Source organism: Cyprinodon tularosa, unplaced genomic scaffold (genome assembly GCF_016077235.1).
Source record: "Cyprinodon tularosa strain WSP-4 unplaced genomic scaffold, ASM1607723v1 ctg171, whole genome shotgun sequence".
NCBI lineage: Eukaryota > Metazoa > Chordata > Actinopteri > Cyprinodontiformes > Cyprinodontidae > Cyprinodon > Cyprinodon tularosa.
This window is the reverse complement of record NW_024038541.1, coordinates 1295841-1317929: the sequence shown is the minus strand read 5'-3', so window position 1 is coordinate 1317929 and position 22089 is coordinate 1295841. Positions and strand designations below refer to the sequence as shown.

Here is a 22089-nt window from a genome sequence, read left to right as displayed (position 1 = left end):
GCCAATCACAGAAGTTATTGTTTTTGCGTCACTAGCCAACATGGCGGCTTGTTGTTTAGAATCGATAGGAAGCTAGGAATATAGGAGCTTTTTCCTAAAATAACGAACAGAAGTTCAAAAGTATCACTTTTTAAATACACAGTACGATTTAAGGCAAACTGTATTTAAATAAAATGCTTCATATAATACTGTTGTATGTCCGCGTGGATTATAAGATGACTTCAAGTAGGTGACATGCTAGCTTTGAAAGTAGTTAGCTACCATTAGCACTAAATATAGTTTTGAATATCAGAACCAGATTTCTTTAGGTTGCAGCGATGTTAGGGTTCCTATCAGCGAGGCAGACTGGTCTGGACGATCCACTGCGGCTTAGACGTGCAGAATCAACGAGAAGGTGAGAAAAAATAAAAATAAAACAACTTCCCAGATTGATATTTGCTGCATTCGTGTGGTCTGGTAAAGATGACCCTTAGCATTTCTAAACTGGAACTGACCAGCGCGTTGTGTTCAAGTGCTTTTTTTTTTTATTGAGGAGAGAAACATGTTAAATCCAAAGATGAACATGTCCTGCTACTGGAGGAATTCATCGACTGACTGCCAGCGAACATCTGATGAAATTAAACAATAATGGTCATTTTGAAAATTACAGAAGTTTAAATGGTGATATTTTGTTAATATATGTCCCATCATTGTCACATCCATTAATTAAATAGCATATTTGTGTTAAATAGCATCACGTAAAAAGTTGCCTAATTCCGTAATTTTCCACAACTCACATCTTTGTCAGTGAAGCTGAGTGCTCCCACATCTCTTCCTTCATGGTGCACATCTACATTAAGATCCACAATTCTAAAAAAAAAAGAAGAAGAAGAAGAAAAGAAAAAAAAACAGAGCTCTGAGATTAAAGTCAGAATTCTGGGGTTAAAGTAGAATTCTGAGGTTAAAGAAGAATTCTGAGGTGAAAGTCAGAATTCTGAGATTAAAGTAGAATTCTGAGATTAAAGTCAGAATTCTGAGATTAAAGTAGAATTCTGAGATTAAAGTCAGAATTCTGAGATTAAAGTAGAATTCTGAGATTAAAGTAGAATTCTGAGGTTAACGTCAGCATTTTGAGGTTAAAGTAGAATTCTGAGGTCAAAGTCAGAATTCTGAGGTAAAGTAGAATTCTGAGACAAAGTCAGAATTCTGAGGCAAAGTAGAATTCTGAGGTAAAGTAGAATTCTGAGGTTAAAGTAGAATTCTGAGGCAAAGTAGAATTCTGAGGTAAAGTAGAATTCTGAGGCAAAGTCGGAATTCTGAGGCAAAGTGGAATTCTGAGGTTAAAGTAGAATTCTGAGGCAAAGTCGGAATTCTGAGGTTAAAGTAGAATTCTGAGGGGAAAGCCAGGATTCCGATATCAAACGAGGCCAGCTGATGGTAGTTTTATAATACCGGTAATTATTGACCTACTGCTGAATGAGTCAAAATTCGCAACAGTTTAAAAATTCTTCATGGTTTTTGGCAATAGGAACTTGAAATTAACATATCGGTCATAGTATGAAGTGAATATTTGAGCATTTTAGCACCTCAGCTAAATCAATACTAGTCAATTGGAACATGTTATTTAAAGGAAGCATACCAAAGATATGTATTTAAGTTCCTCATTCTTACTTTATTGGTAGGATTTGTTCTTTGGTTGCCTGGCGAATGTCATGTTATATGGTTAAATGATTCCATGTATATATTGCTGATTTGATGAAAATTTTGAACATACTTTACAATAATTTTGCACACATATTATGAAGGTGAAATATTGCGATACTAGTAAGCAGTCATAAAATGAAATGGTGCTGAACAGAGCCATGAGAAATATTTATAGCTTCACTTTTAAGATAACAAACTTGTATTTTTTGCAATCAACTGGTTTTCCTTAGATAAAAAACTTGGAATCAATTTGACTGGATGATCTGCTGAACTGTAAAGTGCTTTGAGATGACATGTGTTGTGAATTGGCACTATATAAGTAAACTGAATTTAAAAGAAATATTTCCCTCTATAACCTAACCCTTCTCCTAAAGTGTTTTCTAAAGCTGTTTTGCTGAAAGTTTCATGCATTTTTCTCCCCTTCTGTATCTTTGAAGAGTCCTCAGTCTGAAGTTAAATCCTGACAGAGATGTGGACCGAATCCACGGAAATGGGATTAATGCCATTGACATTGAAACAATTGAAGGGAGATAGTAAGTTTAATCAGTCATATTTTGCTACCTGTTACACTACCAATAACACGCAGTTAAAATTCAAGAAACACTCTTATAAACACTCTTATTGTTACGCCTGAACATCTTACCATGACTTGGATTTGTAAAAATCTAATTACTATTCTGATAAGTAATACAGAAAAAGTGTTAAAATCTCAAAAGGGCAAAAATATTTCCAGCATGGAATAGGAAATGGAGGAATCAGACAGAAATAAGAGAGAGGACAAGTAAAGTAGATCTGGTTTCAAAAGAAGGGGAGATGGATGACAGATCCGCACTTCAGACATGGTGCGTAGAATGAGGTAAACCAGCCTGGATTTGTTTAATCTTCAACACAGCTTACTCTTATACTAGCTCAGAGGTCTGTAGAGCTTGACAGCAGACTAGTTTAGCTTTTTGGTTCAGCAGTGTTGGGAAAAGGATACATCTTAAAGTTTGGAGACCCCCTGTCCTTGAGGATTTGAGTGTGAGACCACAAGTTTAAAATCACCTGGATAAGAGAACAGGATGGAACGAAATTAGGCAGACAAATTAGTTTCTGAAGCCAGATTTACCAACCTCTGGTAGATACATATTTTTGGACAAAGTATTTTTTTTCATTTGTCAGTATGTTGTCTGGAGGAGCAGACGGAGTCATTGTCATCTATGACCTCGAGAACCACAGTGGAAAACAACAATACACCTGCAGGCCAGTCAGGACTGTTGGAAGGTAAATATCAGCTTATTGACTTCATCCACTAGAGCGCAGCATTCCCTCATTATGTGTCTAACCAACTCACAAGATTGTTTCAAGGATGGAAGACAACATATGAAGAAGTAGTTCATTATATTTCTAACTATTTTACTATCTTAACAGAATACACTCTTTATCATGGCCAATTGGGAGTTTTTCACAGTTTTTTGTTTTTTTGTTTTTTGCTTTTACAGGTCAAGCAGACACGTCCACAGATTCAGCGTGGAGACAGTCCAGTGGTATCCTTATGATACAGGGATGTTTGTCTCCAGTTCCTTTGATAAGACCATGAAAGTGTGGGACACAGAAACATTAAAAGTAAGTCATGTGTCCTAAAAATTTTATAAACCAAGTGTCTTCATACTGTATGAATGGAGTCAGACTACTTTTAATTTGACCAGGAACCTGGAAAACTCATTTGGGAAACAAAATGGAAGAATGAAAATTGGAAATTCCTCTGAAATTAATGGAAAGAACAACACATGAGGAAAAAACGATCTGAAGTCACCCAATAGTATGTGGGAGAAAGCGTTATGGTCTGATGAAACTCAGGCTATATGTTTTGCATAAAACAACTGGCCCCAGCTAGAACGCTGAAGCTTTAAAGGAGACTCACCCTTTATCAGGAGAATTGCTCAAAGGATAGATCAACATCAGCAAAGCTCATTGGGGTGATGTGAAGAGGATGGCATATTAACACAGCCTTATGTAGATTTTATTTTGTACAACGAAAAAATAAAGCCAAGATCATTAAAATATCACTATGCTTACAGGCTATTTCCTGAGTCCTGCAGTAAAATGTTAGTTATTGTTATTTATCAACAGTTCTTTCCTTTTTTCCATCCTCTGGAATTGTTTTTAACCGAGTTTTCCAGGTTATAGATCACATAAAAGTTTTGATTTGATTTATATTGGTATATTGTAATATAATATATATTGTAATAATCCTTTCAAATCCTCTGTTTACCTGCATTAATAACCTTTCCTTCCCCCCTTCATCTCTGTTTCTGATTCTGTGCTTCATGCGTTCCACCCCTCTCTGCCACATCGTCCCATATGGCAGGCCCAGAGCTGTGCTAGAATTACACTGGCACCAGGTCTTGCTCCAGAGGTCGCAGAAGGGACAGAAAAAACAATCCACTAACCTTTGAATTAGTTTGCTGTGTTTGTGTCTGAGCCTCCGCCCAAACACACGGTCTCTCCTCTAATAAATGTGTTGTGTGTTTTGCATTGTTGTTCACTTTGTCTGTATTTTTTTTTCTTTGTGCCACATTTATATGCAAACAGATCCTCCTCTGTATGTGTGTGAGTGAGTGAGTGTTTGTGCAACCCCTCCCCCCTCCTCCCACTGGCACAGTCCATGCTGGTGCTGGCACTCACTGACAGACGCAGCACAGAGAAGCTTTTTATGTTTGGAGAAGAATTTGCATTGTAACCACCAGTGGCTGCCCTCTCAGCACCGGGCTACTGCACACTTTTTCCCTCAGATATTTTCTCCATCTTCAATTTTCTGATGATCTTAGCTCGGTGGTGGTGGTGGTGGTGGCGGGGTCCTCTCTTGTTCTGGTGAAATTCAGCCGTATTCAACTTTCTAGCTTCTGTTGTTAGTTTCATCTTTTGATCAGATTTTCATGCCTTTAATATGCAAATAATTACTGATGGGACCATAAATTGCTCTTTGTTATCTGTTTTTAAAATGTTTTTATTTTTTTAGCCAGCTGAAGTGTTCGAGTTTGAGGGCAACGTCTACAGTCACCACTTATCACCCATTGCAAGGAAACACAGTCTCATTGCAGGTGCTTTTTTTTTCTTTTCTCCAGCCACTTGTTGCATGAAAAGCTGCAGCCCGAGAATTTTCATGGGCTTTTCTGTTTCATTGTGTTCACAAGCAAAACCAAGGACAGAAATCTTATTAGCTTAGCTGTCTGTCATCTGTTTTTTTTTTTTTTTCATCAAGAAAAGTTCTGTGTGTCCCTACAAAATGGCACAGACTCAACCCTGCAGAACCTCCAGCTGTAGAATGACATGTGTCTTCAGGGGACAGAATAGGGTCAGAAACTGATTACATATGAGCGGACTTCAGCAGAGAAGCATTGTTGGAATCTAGGTGTTCCCAGGTAATGCAGCAGGACCAACAGGTTGATCAGGCCTGCTGAGTTTAACCTCCTACAAACATAGATAAGTTCTCTGTTAAATGCAGAAACCAGTCCTTTCAGCTTTCTTTCTGCTTCTTACCAGAGGCAAGACACATCTCCTTCCTTCTCAGACATACTTGTCAAACAGGTCGTATGCATCCCCCACAGTTTTGATTTGTTTCCGTATGAGCCAAGGCTTTTAAGGGAAACTTCCTGAAAAGCATCTGGATCTTAGTTATGTATTATATTTTACCAATTCAGATTTTAGCAGACATCTGGAGCAGATTGTGAACAATCTACACTTCCATCTTTTATGACTTTATAAGATGAGGATATGTGATCCCACATCTTATCAGAAGTTTTTCAGTTTTACCAATGCATGTCACTTGTTCTTTCTTTGCCTCTTGCAAGATATACTGATAATTTACCAGAATATTCTGACAAGCTCTTTACATAAAGGTAACTGATGAATGATAGGAGGAGGAAAGGGTAAATTGAACCAGTTTAAATAAACTGATTATTATCGTTTGTTTTGAGGTTTGTGCTCATCGTGTATTTCTCTTCTTTCACTGTTTTTATTTTGAGAAATATCTGTGTCTGTTTTTGATTTCAGTCGGCACCAAAAACCCTAAAATCCAACTGTGTGACCTGAAATCGGGCTCACGGATCCACGTTCTTCAGGGTTTGTTCTCTTCTACAATAAATTTGCCAATTTCAAAAGTAACCCATATTTTCTTTGTTTAAATTAATTTCAAGATATATATTTTTTTGTTTTTACTTCCTCTTTTAGAGATTTTCTTTTAAAATGCAAATTCATATACCAATTATTCTGGCATCAGTCTAACCGATCTCACATGTGTTGCTGATTTTCTATTATTTGGAAGGCTGATTCTTGAAGCAGATATTGCTTTATCTTCTTCCATTTACATGATTAAAAATGACACCATAGCAACTGCCACACAAGTCTTGATTACAACATATAACATTTATTAACAAAACATTACCAATAGATTGATCTCAAGGCATAGGCCGCTGAACGTACTAATTAAATGGCAAATGCTTGCATGTATTGGTTGATCTCGATACATGGAGAGAAAGAAAGAAGAATATTGGCCTAAAGTATCAGCAGTCCTCTATCTATGTATCAGTGTTTTTCTATCCTTCACACAGCACAACAACTAGAGCTCCTATAACAGACTGGGTCTCCTTAAGAAGATAAATTTTTACCTGCAGCATTAAACACAATAATTTGATTGGACTTCTTTTTTGGGTCAAATATATCTAAATGTAACTGAATCTAATGCTAATCATGTGATTGAGGGGATTTACAGTGGGGGAAATAAGTATTTGACCCCTTGCTGATTTTGCAGGTTTGCCCACGTACAAAGAATGTAACAATCTATAATTTTATTCATATGTACATTCTGACAGTGAAAGACAGAATCCCAAAGAAAATTCCAGAAAATCACATCATATGAATTTATTAAAATTGATAGCCTACTCTCACTCCCACCTGGAAGCCTCCTACAGTAAGTTTGACCGCTCAACATGAATAAACCATCCAAATTTACCAATCATAGTTTAAATCTGAAAAAATATCCAGTTGCAACATTGATGCAAGCTAAGCAGCCTACAGTCTTGCCTGTTGTAATGTCATAAACTCATAATCACAAATAGCAAAAAAATAAATACATAAATAAATAAATAAATAATAATGTTTTGAAGAAAAAAAAATTTGGGACTCCTGGAACAAAATCTATGCTTCATCAGCCAGTGTTTCTTCGTTTGAGTTTATTAGTGGAAAATATGCTGTTTCTTTAATTTTGCACACCCCAAAAGGTCCAAAACATGAACCTATTTTACTTGTTTTTTAGTAACTATTTATCTTGGATTTGTTTGTGCCTTTGTGGCCTTTATTGCAGAATAGGCAAGAAGATCAGAGAGCAGATGGATAGTTGATAGTTTTGAATGAAAACCACACTTAAAGGAATAGTACACCCAAAACATGATTAGCCTTCATTTTCTACTCACCCCCATGCTAAACAACACTCTGGAGTACTTTTTTTGATATCTCAAATGCATCTGGAGATCTGGGAGGCTTCTTGCTGTCTGCTGACATTCAAATAATGGAGGTGCCCAGCGCCCGAGGCAGAAAGGTCCATAAAAGTCCACAAAAAACGTGTCAATATTCCTCCATACTGCTCGTCCAATGTATTCCAAGTGTCCTGAGTGGGTAGCATCCAGAATTTACTCGAAACGAAGTTATTTAGAATGTTTTTAGAGCATAAACAGTAGTGTATAGGATTTCCTGAAAGCGTGTTCACGACGCTACGGAAACCGCGGCAGACCAAACCAGATGAAAGTGCGCATTCAGCTCGGCAAAGAACTCTTGCTCTTCCTCAACACTGAAGTCCTCAGACATTTTACTTTCGTTGTTTCTTTCTTTGCACAGGTAAACAGCACATTTCTTCTTCTACGCTTGCATTATTGGCAGAGCAGACGCTGAATGCGCACTTTCATCTGGTTTGGTCTGCCGGCTTCCGTAGCGTTGTGAACGCGCAGGTGCGCACTTTCAGGAAATCCTATACACTACTGTTTATGCTCTAAAAACATTCTAAATGACTTCGTTTCGAGTAAATTCTGGATTCTACCCACTCAGGACACTTGGAATACATTGGATGAGCAGTATGGAGGAATATTGACACGTTTTTTGTGGACTTTTATGGACCTTTCTGTCTCGGGCACCATAGACCTCCATTATTTGAATGTCAGCAGACAGCAAGAAGCCTCCCAGATCTCCAGATGCATTTGAGATATCAAAAAAGTACTCCAGAGTGTTGTTCAGCATGGGGGTGAGTAGAAAATGAAGGCTAATCATGTTTTGGGTGTACTATTCCTTTAAGGTTAACTGATGACTTGTCTCTACTTTTATGAATGTGTTTTTTGTTCCTTTAGAAACATAAACTAAATGCAGCATCATTTATATTGGGCTTTAAAGAAGTCACCTCAGGTGCAATTTTACATTTTAAAAAGAAAGAAGGTGTTCTTTTGTTTATGGGAGGAACCACCAGGGAAAAGCTGGGCCAAATTCATGACCATAAACCTGAGGTCATGAAACCGAGTCTTTGTTTTATTTGTTTTATGCCTATTAACCCATAAAAAAGCACTTCGCTTTCTCTGATAGGGGCAGTTGTTTAGTTTTTTTAGTGCAAATCCATTTAGGTTAAAATGTCAAATTCTGTTCTCTAGAAACCAGAGGAAGCTTTCAAACTGACCACTGTGTGGTTTTATCCATACCTATGTGTTCACCTATATTATATATGTATGTCCAGGTCACAGAGCAGAAGTTCTGTCCGTGCGATGGTCGCCAAGATACGAGTATATCTTAGCCACTGCCAGGTAAGCCCTACTTGCAGCGGTATTTCGTTTTTTAAATTAGCCTAATTTTCTGTCTGAGCATCATAAGGACAATGCTTGTTTACATCTGTGAGATCTGCACCATGTTTTGGCCCAGCAGACTGTGGCATATCACATCCCATCTGGCCACATTTAGATTCAAGGATAATGCTAACACAGACAAGCAATGTGGTGGTTTGGTGGCACTGTCAGTTTAGCATATGGTGGTTACAGTCCCCACCTATTTTCATGCCACATTAGACCTGCTAATTAACCCACTGGGATCAGTGCGCCTCTGCCTTCGGACTGTGGTTTGAAGTGATTGTCAGAACTACTGGCACACCAAGGGGCCTAGAGTAATGCACAGCATCGTTCAGAGGCAGCGTGGTAATTCCCCACAGAAAATGGACCTTATAAAAACAACAATTAGGTTCTACACACTTTTATAAATACCCTTAGTACCTGAAGTTCAGTTACCAGACAGAATGTTTAAGTTCAGTATAGGAGAAAGTAAATAATGCCTTTCATTCCTTCTTCCAAGTGCAGACAGTAAGGTGAAGGTTTGGGACGTGCGCCGAGCTTCAGGTAGTCTTTTTACTTTGGATCAACATAATGGAGAGAAGTCAAAGGCCTCCTCTGAAGCAGGTAATGTCACTTTTCCACTTTTTTTATTATTTCGATTTGTTTTAGCTAATAAACCTTCTAGTTTTATCAGAGCTATTTACTCGTGTTAGTCATAAATGTTGTAATATTTCATATTTATATATTATTCAAACCAAGTACAGTTTGAACAAAAGAAAAAAAGAAACCCTGTATTGTTGTTCTGTCTAGTAAACACAGCCCATAACGGCAGAGTGAATGGCCTTTGCTTTACATCTGATGGCCTCTACCTTTTAACCACCGGGACAGATGACCGCATGAGACTATGGAATAGTGCTACGGGTGAAAATACGCTGGTAAGGTTCAGGCACCTTGACTTTGTCCTTGTAACCTACCTCCATTTTCATTTTAAAGACACAGCTGCAAAAAGAAAAAACCAGTTTCACCTTTAACTGAACACCTTCTCGAAAGATCTCCAAAAAACAAGTAAACATGTGCAAAGCATGCTGAATTCCTTTCGTTTATGTGGTTTAGAGCAGGAGAACCTGGCCAAACTACAGCTTACCCTGATTTAAACTTATTATTTAAACTTCTTTAAGGGTCACATGTCAAACCTCAGTGATGATTATGTAATAGGACAGCCTGGACCACATTAGCCAGATGTCAAAAGAGTGAATCATGCAAGTTCAAGGTGTTCAATCTGACCTAATAAACCAACTGATGATGATGTAATGTGCTAAAAGATTTTTTTTCTCTCTCTCTGTATTTTATACGTTAACATTTTAGAAGTAATGACAAGCGTTTCGTCTAAGCGGTGTGTAATATTTCATTTTTTCTACATGCATTCAGTTTGCTTTTATTGTCTCTGTCAGGTAAATTTTGGGAAGGTCTGCAACGAGAGTCGTAAACGGCTTCAGTTCTCCGTGTCTCACGGCTGCAGCCCAGAGTTTGTGTTTGTGCCATGCGGCAGCTCAGTGGCCGTCTACACTCTCCACACAGGAGAGCTGATCACTATGCTCAGGGGTCACTACAACAACGTGGACTGCTGCGAGTTCCACCCAGACTACCAGGTGAGAGGCATCATAGTGACAATAGCTACGTTTACATGGACACAACTAATCGGATTGAAGGCCTGATCAGATCAAAAATGTTTCATGTAAACATGTCAGACTGAAGATTCTAATCCGATTCGGTCCGATCGGATCTAAATTTAATTCCGAATGAGAGACGTGGTTTTTGCCGATCGCCATTCCGATTGGCGTCCATGTAAACACCCATTCGGATCTTAAGAGTAAAATAATCTTCACTGCGCATGTGTGCGACGTCAGCGTGACGTTTTTCTGCCTTGTCAACAACAGGAAACCACCGGTCGCTCTCGCTCTCGCTTTGAACAACATGGCGGGAGGAGTCTAGGAACGCCGACTTCTACACTCAAGTTCATTTAAAGCTGCAGGAAGCAGGAATTTATCCTCCTCCTCTTCCTCTTTTCTCTCTCCACAGCCCACTCGCTCTCCCACGCCGGTTCAATCGCTCATTCTCTACATTTTCTCTCGTACATTTCGCTGCCAAGCGCTTTTTTCCTCCTCTCTCCTTTTTTCTTTCCGCTCGCTCCGAGCGCATCGTTTGTCAGGCCTCTCAAAAACCAGACGCAGACAGAACTGCCAAGTTTGGCAGGAAGTTCTGCGCATGCTTAAAAGATTTAATCTGATCCAACGCTTGGTACATGTATACACACGTCATGATCGGATCATTTCATTTAGTGTCCATGTAAACGGAGATTTTGAATTTCCGATCAACCAAGGTTTGGATCGGATCGGGGAAATTTTGTGCATGTAAACGTAGCTAATGGTCCCTGCTATTAAACATGCTTTATTTCCACTTATTTCTATCCTTTCTATCTTGTGAATTCACGTCAGATTATCCACTTATTGTATAGAAACATGTCATCTCCTCTGATAGCTCCACTGCCACTCCCTCTGTAAGATAAGATGGCTCCGTCAACATTTGCATCCATAAATTTAAATGCAGGTGTTCCTGTTGAGCCAAGGAAGCAGTTACTCCCTGGTTACGTGTTAATGCTGTTAATGCTGCTCCTCAATGTGGTTTAATTAATAATTCCTCTGTAATCAGTGGCTGGACTATGAGAAGTGCCAGTACTTTAGTTTTCCCTTTTGTTAGTAACACTAAAACAGCTGTGTCCGAACGTCCGCCCTGATCACTATATAGGGCACGATATAGTGGCTACGTCATTTTAAATTAGTGTCCAAATGTCCAGTGGATAAAAGAGTAGTGGACTCCAAATTTCCCACAATGCACCTTGAAAAGTAGTGATCATCCATGGTCACTAGACGAGCAGATATATCCCAGAGTGCATTGCAAGGTATCTCCTTGCAAAGCATCTTGGGATTTGTTGTGGCAGCAACAAATAATAGAAATGGAGCATGCGGTGTGTGAGGAGGCAGAGTTACGTGACGGATGGGGAGCGAAAAGTAGTGATCGTCCGTCCGTATGGTCAGTTAACTGAGTTCACTATAAAGTCCACTATATAGCCCCCTGCTCTATATAGTGATTGAGGGATTTAGGGGTTAGGATGGACGCTTGGATACATCCCATGTTTCCTTTTTTTTCCTTTTGTAGCATCCTTCCTTTCTTGTTTTCCCCTTTAGTCCTTATAGGTTCATTTCACCCCTTAATTCTCTCCTTCCGTTTTTTTTCCCCTTTGTCGTCCCTCCCCTTCTTCTGTCCCTTATTCCTCACTTGTGTTATCCTTTCCATTTCCTTATTTTTCCTACTATCCTTCCTGCCTCCCTTATATATTTTTTGTCTGTGATCTATTTTCTTGATTCACATTTGAAGACTGTTAACTGTAGGAATACATTTCCCATATTTAATTTTTTCATATGAAATTTTCAATGTATTTATAAAGTGGGCAAACATGTATAAGAGGGCTCTGGAACTGAAATAGTTTCATGAATAGGAATATTTCACTGTATATTTGGGATTAATATAAAGTTAAAGACAGTTTTCTGCTGATATTTTAGTACTTTAGGTGTCAGCAAAGTTTTTTTTTTTGAAAGTGAACATGTTAGACCATTTATGTAGACATGTTACACAACTAGGCTGCATTTAAACGTAGAAAAAGTGGAAACATATCAAAGCAGCACTTGTAAGCTGGTTATTCTGTTTGAAGCCAAGTATATTTTGCTTATAAAGTGTGATGGTAGTTCTCCTCCTTCCCTTTTCTCAGTTTGTTGTCTTGATGCCAACAGGTCTATCTATGAGAGGACTTAAAGGGGAGGAAGGCAGATTGTTGATCAATTCATTCTATCCTTATTAGGTAGTTTGCACATCCGGTGACACAAACATTTTCAGTCTGTGACAAACAGTAAGAATGTGGTTTGGCAGCTTGTCACCTCAAAGTTCCAGGAAAGGACGCTCAGTCCTGGAAACGTGCTTTTCTTTTTTTTGCTCCCTATTTCAGTTATGAAGAACATAATCAATCCCAAACGTCTCTCAGGAGACAACTTGCTTTAAATAGACTGTTTTATATTGTTTAATTGCTGCACACTTGGTCCAAAATACATACATCAAGGGCAGATGCCATTAGAAAGCCAATGTTTCCTTTTACTTGATGGTAATTATGATGAAAAACTAAATAGATGATGTTTGTGTGCAGGAGCTGTACAGTGGTGGGAAAGATGGTAACCTGCTGGCATGGGTTCCTGTCGTCCGTAATCCAGATGTGGAAGAAGACTCAAAGGATGAGAAAAGGGTAAAGCAAAGTAAAACTACATTTGATACCAGAAAATAAGGGCAAAGGCTAAAACAGAGCTTTTTTAATGAATGCATTTGCTTTCATTATGTACAAGAACAGAGAATTGAGCAAAATGGAAAATCTCCACCCTTTTAAAGGAGAGGCTGCAGGTCTGCTTTCAAAGCTCAGATGAGAAGTCTCAAACTGGTTTTTCCCACTTTTGAATGCTCTCCCTCTTATTTGTCATTGAAAAACAGGTCTATCCATTTAAACCTCAGATGTTTGTAATGGAAAAACAAAACCCCGATAGTGTCACATTTATTTATTACACAAAATAACTGAATTCACTGTGAGGACAGAATGTCAATTAGCCCCTTAGCTGACAACAGGAAGCCCCTCAGTTTGTACAACTCACTAGACTTGATGTCGTACAGTTTTTGTTACTGATTTAAAAAAAAAAAGACCATAAAACTGGGATAATATTACTGGCATCATAGTCTTGTATTCCTGTTTCTTTACCATGTATTCAATTGCAACTTAAAATTTCATCCCAAAAAAGTCAGCCACGCTTATCTAAAGTTTGATCGCGTATATTTTTAGACTAACTTGTTTGGCTTTAAATGCATTCCTTATCTGGTATTATAAAATGTTCAGTTCGATAATTATTTTCCTAATAATACTATTTAGACATGACAGCATAGGAGCAAGGTTTCTTTTTAGGTTCAGAAATGTTCTGAGGTGGTTTTGCTGTCCTGGTTAAAGGACTGCTTACAGGTATGCCTCATCCTGGGAATCTGAAGTATGTTTTCTCAGCGTTAATTGGAACATGGTGACAATCGTTTACCTAATTCCTAATAGCTTTGTCAAACAAATAAGTTGTGGTTACAGGTGTGTTTTACTCTGTATAACCACATGTGTTCCTAATTTGGGCATGCATTTCCTGTTTTGTTTTCTGTAACGAATCTCGTAGTAGAAATGACTCTACTTTTTCATGCAAAGCTGAGGTGGATGTTTGAATTTCTCGTAGGGTGCTGCTGGCCTTCCTGCTGTGAACCCTGCCTTTCAAGACACCTGGAGCAGTGATGAAGATTAATATAGAAGATCAGAATGTGTGGACAGACTAAGCATGGGAAACCATCTTATATCTATTATACCTAATTTAAGCTGATGGCTGTAAGCAATAAATTTTTTGTTTTGGTTTATTTAAGCTGCTGCTATCAATCTTCCACGGCAGAGATGTAGACTTTATACCCTTAGAAATATGTGGATAACTGTATGTTTTGTTTAATGAAAAATCACTTATCATGTTTATAAACATTTTTACACGAAATTATGTATTTTTTTTTTATTTAAGATGAACACATAGAAACCTTTAGTAAGTATGGTTATATTCCCACATTTCTACTTGAATAAATATCTTGAGTCTTGTTTATATTTCTGTGTTTCAGCTTTTTGTATTATGTGTAAATGTACTTACACCCCTTTAATTCTTTCTTACTTAAAACCATCAACTCCGATGTATTTGCTTGAGATTGAATATAATACACCTACTTGAGAGGTGCTTAACTGGAGAGGAAGGGGAATATTACATATTTGAGAAAAAATCACTAAGCACAGATTGTATTTTTCTTCTTTGGAAGATAAATTTCAGATATTTCATTGGGTTTAGGTCTGAACTTTGAATTGACCATATAAGAATATGACTTTGCTGAAGAAGAGCATACTGACCAAATGATGCCGCCACTACCGTGTTTCACTGCTGCATGTAGGTAGATGTAGCGTGTTAAATACTTTACACGTTTAGAAAGTTTAGTTTTACTATCCATTGACAGGAGCACCTCTTATATGTATTTGCCATATCTCCTACATGTCTTCAGCAGTAATTTAGTTGTTGGGATAGATCACAGAGCTGTATGTTCACCAAGGTGAGACTGACCAGGAAATTTGGGCGATTGGAATTTCTCCAGAGTTTGAATCAGACTTTGATCAGTCCCTAAACAAAAACACGAGTAATTATATGAATCTGGCTTCCATACGTAGGTGTAGCAACCAAGGTCAACATGCTCCATCTTTATCAGGAACTATGGCTGGGTGGGGGTTGTCAGGGCCAGGCTCATGGTCTAATTCTTCTACACACACATGCACCAGATGTGTCCCATGGCTACAGATACTGCCTCCTACCTATCCCTATTTCCATACTGCTTCCCTACCACCTCCTGTCCCCATTCCTTTGTTCTATTGTCTTGAAAACTCACACTTTCCCTGCAAGGACACTGTATAGTTTTTATAAATCTAATATGCTAATATTATCTTCCTAAGGCAAAGGCCGTGGCTTTCAATGGCTCCAGCCTCAGGAACCTGTCCCCCAGTGTTTGTTGAAATGTTTCTCTTGGATGGGACGTTCAGGAAAAGATTTTGTTTTGCAAAGTAGTCTGATTCTGATTCATGACACAACTGTCCTGTTGACAGAAACCACCTGTGTTTTAATTTTATCCATGTGACGCCCTCCTGAGCTACCACATGCCTTTTGGCTGCTACTCCAGTTAATGCTCTCTTTGCTCAGCCACATTTCGATAAATTGGCATTTGAGCTATACTCTCTGAAATGTAAGTAAATGTATCCCTCACCTATCTACGGTCTTTTTTGGCCCTTATTCTCCAGTGTTCTCTAGCAAACACTCTGGGCCTTTACAAACCAGCTGAATTTGTACTATGGAAAGAAATAAATTCCAATAAATTTTTCTTATGAAACGCCAAACAAAATGGTTTCTCAATACAAATATATGGCACAATTTTGTATATATTTGATCAATAAGAATTGAAAACCATGTATCATTTGCAATTGATTTCACACTTCTACCATTTTTTTGTGTTTATTATACACTACTCAAAAAAATTAAAGGAACACTTTGTATAAAATAATTTTCATTTCCATCAAATGATATTGCATCCTTTTGTTCCTAACACATTACCCACTCCATATCAGTATAAATAAAAAGCATGATTTTTTTTTATCCCCCATTGAGATCTGATGTGTTTTCAAAGCACGTGAAAAATGTGAAAACGTTCACTGAGAAATGGACAGGTTAAATTAATCTTGATTGTCTTTTTTTATCAAAAAACAAAATTAAATGTAATAAGGGAGTAGCAGTAACCCACCTCTTACCCGATGACTGGTAGAGATAGATACCAGCTCTCTTGCAGCCCTGCAACGACAATCTAGTTTAGATGACGGATGGCCTTTCTTTTAAGTAATACAAATGGACTACTTAGATAGGCCACCAGTCAAAGGCGTTTTTAGAATCAAGGCACCCCTAAAATCTGAGTTGTCTTTTATACTGTATGCGATTTTAAAAATAAAAATATATAAAAGTGTAAAAACTGTACAGTAATATGTCTAAAAAGTTATATTGTAACCCCCAGCCTTTGAAATGGTTCCATCGATTCAGGACTTGTTACACAGCGCTTCACCTATACTCAATACCAAAATATTATTATTACCAGTCCTTCTGTTTGTTGAGGTTAAACTTAGGTTACTCTTTGTGTGAGATTAATTAGGAGTTAGCTGATCTTACAGGTGTTTAGTACCATTGTGTTGTTTAAACTTGACTTCCCAAGATATATGACAAGCTAACAGGATACCCATTAAACTATCAATCCAGCTGTGTGTGAGCAGACGGCCTCATCAAGGACATTAGTTTTTGTAAAAAAGAGCCAGATTAAGGTGAGCTCAAATCAGTGTTTACATCTTATAATAATCTCAAACACATTGCTTTGATGATCTCTCCATTTTTAATCCTTTCCAGAAGCACCAAAACAATTAACATATCAGTTCACCGTCAAGACTAGAAAAACTAAACATCTTTATTACATTTTCATAATCATCTTTACTATTTGCTTAATTTGACAATAACAGGGGGGAGGAGACGCAGAGAGAGCAGCGTGGCCGTCACCAGGCCAAAGTATCTAGGGGATAAGGCTACAGAACCGTTCTAATTCCCACTCACTTAGTTTGGCACACAAAAAAGAGCCTTTCATGAAAACTGGTTCAAAAGCTTTAAATGGTTGGAATTTTTTTTTTTTTTTTCAAAGGCTGCTCCTGCTTTGCTTGAAAAAGCAATGAGCAAGTGTCAAAATGTGTTTCGCACCTCTAAACCTCTGATCATAGAGTCACACATGTCTCCAGCCTAAAATGAAATACAGGTACACATGAAAAAGAGTGGATGCAACACATTCACACCTAAGGACTTATCAGAGTAGATTACCCTGCAGAAGTTTTGTGTTATTGACTCTAGCAGATGGTTTACCAACAGTTTGTATAAACCATACTTTCAAAGCACAGGTTCTCCTATTGTCATTTTAGGGGACATTTAAATCTGTTTATAAGGTTCTTAGTCAACCCCTGGTGAAACCAGGAGCAAGGAGGGGCCCTGAAACCTCCCTGTCTGCATGACACCACACCCTCCCAGTATTACACTTTTGCACAAGAAACAGTGTAAACATTTAAAGCAAAAATGCTGATTGTAATAATTGTTCTGATCAGATATATTGATTTAGATCTTTTTGTCAATATGCTTTGAGAAGAGTAGATAAGCTAGTGGAAAATACCCAGAACTATTGCTCACTTTCCCCCTTTTTTTCTGGTGCTCTTTCAATCCAGAATTATTACGTGTGTTGAACATGTATTGTTCTTTCACTAAATAGTACATAGTTTTCTGTGTGACATCACTCAAGAATGACCCTTTTTTCGTTTTTGACCCGTTTGACTACAAATTGTCCAATCAGCCGCGCAAGGGGCCGGTCTTCGTGGATAGCCCCGCCCCTTGTCGCTGGATCAAAAAGACTGAGCGGCCGACGGCGGCTCAGAGAGTGAAGCAGGGGGGAGCACACCTGCTGAGAGGCAACAGTTGGAAGGATAACCTCGACGGGCCAAGCGGGATTCTGCGTTCTGTTAGGACATTAAAGGTGTGCAAATTCTTCTTTTATTATGTCGAGTGTTGAAAGTTTGAAGTTAGTTTTATTTTTATTTCTTTTTTGAAAAAAAAAGAAAGAGGACGCGGCATCTTAAAGCGACCGTTGGTTTGTTTAATGGACTTAAATGAAGCGGCTCGGTTCGGTAACTTCCGTTACCGAGAGTCATGGAAACCTGAAAGGTGCTGAAAGTGAACTGGTGGTTTGTTTTTCTCACTCGTGAACTTTGTACAGGTTTTAATAATCAGGCGCGCCTTGAGAGCAGGAGCCTTTTAAACCATCACCATCTTCATCATCATCATCATCCTTAGGAAGGGGGGGAGTTGGGCATGTTGGGGCTTGCCGTTGGGTTCGTTAGGGTTGAAACTCAGACAGGTTCATTTTCATTGCAATCAAGGTTGACACACCTTGGAACCTGTCCACAAGGGTGGTGTTTGTTTTTTCAGTGATTTCCACTCACCCCAACCGCTCAGACATAGTTTAAACGTGCTAAAATAAAATCTAATGGACTTTACCTTTTTAAAACTGTTGCTATGACCACCTCTTCCACCCCAGATGTTCTCTATTGCTGTATTTTCTACGATTAATGATTGGTCTAACCTGTCAGGTTGGTCAAAGTGTAAGCAGTTACCTCATTCACTTAATACTTGAATTTTTTAATTTTTTTTTGGTCAGTGAGATCATGTTTAAATTGCTTGCATAAACTTACATAAACATATAGTTTTTCAGGTAATTTTTCTTATTTTGGTGTTTATGTTTGAGTCTTAGTGATGCCCATTTCTGCCTTTCTCTGAAAGAAGTGATGCAAGGAGAAGAACCGAAGAACTAGAAAATTGATCAATATATGAAGGAGGGGTCTTTTTAGTGTTTCCTGATTAGGAAAAGACCCCTCCTTCATATATTGATCAATTTTCTAGTTCTTCAGTATGACTAATAACTTGATAACCATAATTCAGGTCTTGCCACATGCCTGAGCTACTTCCTGAAATGACTTAAATTTTTTTTTTTTTGCAAGTCTCAGTCAGTTTAACTGTCTTCTTCCCTGTTGCTGCCCTTGGTTAGATGTATGCATGTGTTAGTAGTTAATGTCCTGTCTTTCAAAGCTTTGAAATGTGGAAGTTTAGTTTGTTTGTTTGTTCTAACCCTTTACCTTTTTCTCCTCCTCTAGGTGAACGACTAGTATCTTGCCTGAAAATGGAGCTTTCCAATATCCAGACGTCTGTTGCACTCATTTATGATAGGTTCATGCAAAATGCAGGTAAATGCTTGTCACAAACTTAACTTGTTTTCTTTTGATTCGTTCCCATTTTGTGTCAAACTTTTCTAACCTTCTGAACCTATTGCAGACTCGCGGACAGAAAACTGGCTGCTCATGTCATCTCCTCTCCCCCAAACGATCATCATTGTAGCCTACATCTTCTTCGTCACGTCGCTGGGGCCTCGGATGATGGAAAACCGAAAAGGCTTTGACCTGAAAGGAGTCCTTATTGTCTACAACTTCAGCGTGGTGGCGCTCTCGCTCTACATGTGCTATGAGGTGTGTTTTGGGCTTTTGTTTGTCTCAGCTACCTTGAAACGTCACAACCACTGAAATCGTTCTTGAATCTTAGATGTCATATCAGAGTGCACAGAACTGGTCTGAAAGATGAGTGAATTTCCTCATCTCAGACTTTTGACTCCACAACTGCTCAAAACTTTTCTTTTATCCTAAAGTTCTTAAATAAGATTATGCTGGATAACCTTTTGACTGATATGGACTGCAGCTGTAAATCTTTCCTAGCTCATAACTTGTTTTCTTCCAGTTTGTGATGTCAGGATGGGGAACTGGCTATTCATTTCGCTGCGACCTTGTCGACTACTCCAACTCGCCGCAGGCTGTGAGAGTAAGCTCGCTTTTTTAAACCGACCTCTTTAACTACTTTCTAAACTCAATGCAAACATGTCTTCATGAAATATTTGCTTAAATTTGATTTGAACTTTGTCCTCTAGATGGCAGAAACATGCTGGCTTTATTACTTCTCAAAGTTTATCGAGATGCTCGACACGGTAAGTGAGAAGACTGTTGATTTCTTCACCATATTAATGTTCTTTATTTGGTCAGTTTTTGACAGAAACTTTGATCTCCTTCAGATCTTCTTTGTGTTGAGGAAGAAGAATAGCCAGGTGACATTTCTTCATGTCTACCATCACTCCATTATGCCCTTCACTTGGTGGTTTGGGGTTCGTTTTGCCCCAGGTAAACTTCTTAATCTCCTTTGACAAAGCAGAACTGTCTTTACCCAAGTCCTTTCTTTTTTTTTTTTGTTGGCAACGTGACGTTAATCCAGATGCACTCCTTGTTTCAGGTGGATTGGGAACGTTCCACGCTCTTCTTAACTGCATCGTCCATGTTATCATGTATACATACTACGGGCTGACTGCCATGGGCCCCAACTACCAGAAGTACCTGTGGTGGAAGAAGTACCTCACTACCATTCAGCTGGTATGTTTTTATTGCTATTGCTTTTTATTTTTATTTTTTTTTTTTTAGACAAATCTCCAGTCACTGACTTGTATATTTTTTTCACCTCAGATCCAGTTTGTCATGGTTACCACCCACATCTCCCAGTACTTCTTCATGAAGGACTGCCCATACCAGTTCCCCATCTTTATCTACATCATCGGCTCGTACGGCCTGATTTTCCTGTTCCTTTTCCTCAACTTCTGGTACCACGCCTACACCAAGGGCAAGAGGCTGCCAAAGGTTCTGCAGAATCAGACATGGGCGCACCACACCAATGGAGTCATGAATGGAAACGTAGACCATGACAAATATCAGTGATGCGTGGTTCGGATGGTTTCAGGGTTGACCTCATTCACTCAGCCAAACCACTGGTGCTGTGAGCTTGAACCCAAACTTTTTTTGTACTATTTATTTTGGCTGCGTTTCTGTATCTGCTGTTAAAGACAATCTTTAAATTATCGCCAAAGCTTACATTTACAGAGGTGTTTTTTTTTTTTTGAAAAGCTAAAAGCTTTTATTCCACTTGTTTATACTGAAGGTGAAATTTGCTACAGAGACTTTAAATAATTGCCTTCCCACTTTTTTTTTCTTTTTTTCTGAAAGTCTCAAACTGAAACATGCTATAGAGATGCCTAAAGTAAAACTACAGGACCCTCAGCTGTACAGTCCACCCAGAGTTTATTCAAACTTTATACTCCTGAAATATTTTAATTTTTTTCCCTTTCCTCAATTTCTTCAGATTTAAATTGCAGTTTTTAGAAATGTGCACTGAGATGTTGGGGTTTGTTTCATCCACTGGATCTGACTATGTCAGCATACCACACTTTGTTTCCTCTTCATAATGCACATGTGGTCACTTCTCCATAGCAGCTGCCGATGGTACAGACATGCAGTGAAAAGTCCAGTCTCACTACAGTGGCATCAGTTTTCATTCCTGTCAGTTATCCTATGAAGCAATGTTGTCAATCTCCAGTGTAAACCTGATGGACTGCCGTGGTTCTTGTAGGATCCAGAACAGACCTTTAAAACTACAGCTGAAGTCTTTACTGAGGCAAATTGCACAATAAAGCAGTTGCACAACTACTGATTTTTAGGTGTCTCCATGAGAAAGCAGGAACGGCCGTGCTTTGTTTTAAAGCGGTGCGCTAATGACGTTTTCAGACACCTGGAGTTGGTTCCTTTGGCTAGGTTAGTTTTATATGTACTGATCTTAAAGTTTTGAACCTGAATGTTACTTTGGTCCTTTGGTGACTGAGGACTTAGGCTTGAGCTTTGTGTGGAAGGAGTTCCACCTTTTAATGAAGCACTAACCCATCCCAAAAGGTTTACAGATGACTAAATGTTGTCTTTTTTTTTTTTTTTTTTTTGTCAGACCTGTTTGTACCAGTGAACAATACTGTAAAGAAACCTGTTTATACTGTATTTTATATGTATTTATATGAAAATAAAAAGATGATTGTACTTTGAAGCTGTTAATGCATTTATTACATACATTTATCTCACAAATTCCCTTAAGTGCTCTGCAGAAATCACATCTTTTTAAATGGTCACATTTTACCTTTTCAGCCAGAAACTTCAATTCTACACTTATTGGCTCTTCTTTCTGTTCTGGCTGTGTTCCATTTTTTTCAGCTTTGACTAAAAGGTCTTCTGGTCAAACACACTTAATTTTAACTCAGGAAAAACAAACCAAAATGAAATGCGGCAGTGGTAGCATCACACTGTATTCCAGCACCTATAGGTAAGCTCGTCAGTATTAAT

The 22089-nt window shown here is 38.4% G+C and overlaps 2 protein-coding genes across 2 annotated transcripts; both read left to right on the top strand.

Moving 5' to 3' along the window:
• Positions 1-12: 12 nt before the first annotated feature.
• Positions 13-15612, top strand: ercc8 (excision repair cross-complementation group 8). Its single transcript, XM_038281468.1, has 12 exons — positions 13-394; positions 2121-2216; positions 2845-2946; positions 3165-3288; positions 4685-4766; positions 5719-5787; positions 8438-8504; positions 9043-9146; positions 9333-9457; positions 9974-10171; positions 12778-12873; positions 13883-15612. Exons 1-12 carry the CDS (start codon positions 318-320, stop codon positions 13946-13948), a joined length of 1206 nt encoding a protein of 401 aa, XP_038137396.1. The 5' UTR covers positions 13-317; the 3' UTR covers positions 13949-15612.
• Positions 15613-17697: 2085 nt separating this feature from the next.
• elovl7a (ELOVL fatty acid elongase 7a) lies at positions 17698-21668 on the top strand. The gene is made up of 8 exons (XM_038281469.1): positions 17698-17819; positions 18994-19083; positions 19172-19362; positions 19628-19708; positions 19815-19871; positions 19956-20061; positions 20171-20307; positions 20398-21668. Exons 2-8 carry the CDS (start codon positions 19020-19022, stop codon positions 20644-20646), a joined length of 885 nt encoding a protein of 294 aa, XP_038137397.1. The 5' UTR covers positions 17698-17819; positions 18994-19019; the 3' UTR covers positions 20647-21668.
• The last annotated feature ends 421 nt before the right edge of the window (positions 21669-22089 follow it).

Coding starts and splice junctions, on each gene's coding strand:
- ercc8 (XM_038281468.1), top strand. CDS start 318: ATGTTAGGGTTCCTATCAGCGAGGCAGACTGGTCTGGACGATCCACTG. Junction 395..2,120: donor CGTGCAGAATCAACGAGAAG/GTGAGAAAAAAT, acceptor GTATCTTTGAAG/AGTCCTCAGTCTGAAGTTAA. Junction 4,767..5,718: donor GAAACACAGTCTCATTGCAG/GTGCTTTTTTTT, acceptor TTTTGATTTCAG/TCGGCACCAAAAACCCTAAA.
- elovl7a (XM_038281469.1), top strand. CDS start 19,020: ATGGAGCTTTCCAATATCCAGACGTCTGTTGCACTCATTTATGATAGG. Junction 19,709..19,814: donor ACTCGCCGCAGGCTGTGAGA/GTAAGCTCGCTT, acceptor TTTGTCCTCTAG/ATGGCAGAAACATGCTGGCT. Junction 20,062..20,170: donor TGGGGTTCGTTTTGCCCCAG/GTAAACTTCTTA, acceptor TCCTTGTTTCAG/GTGGATTGGGAACGTTCCAC.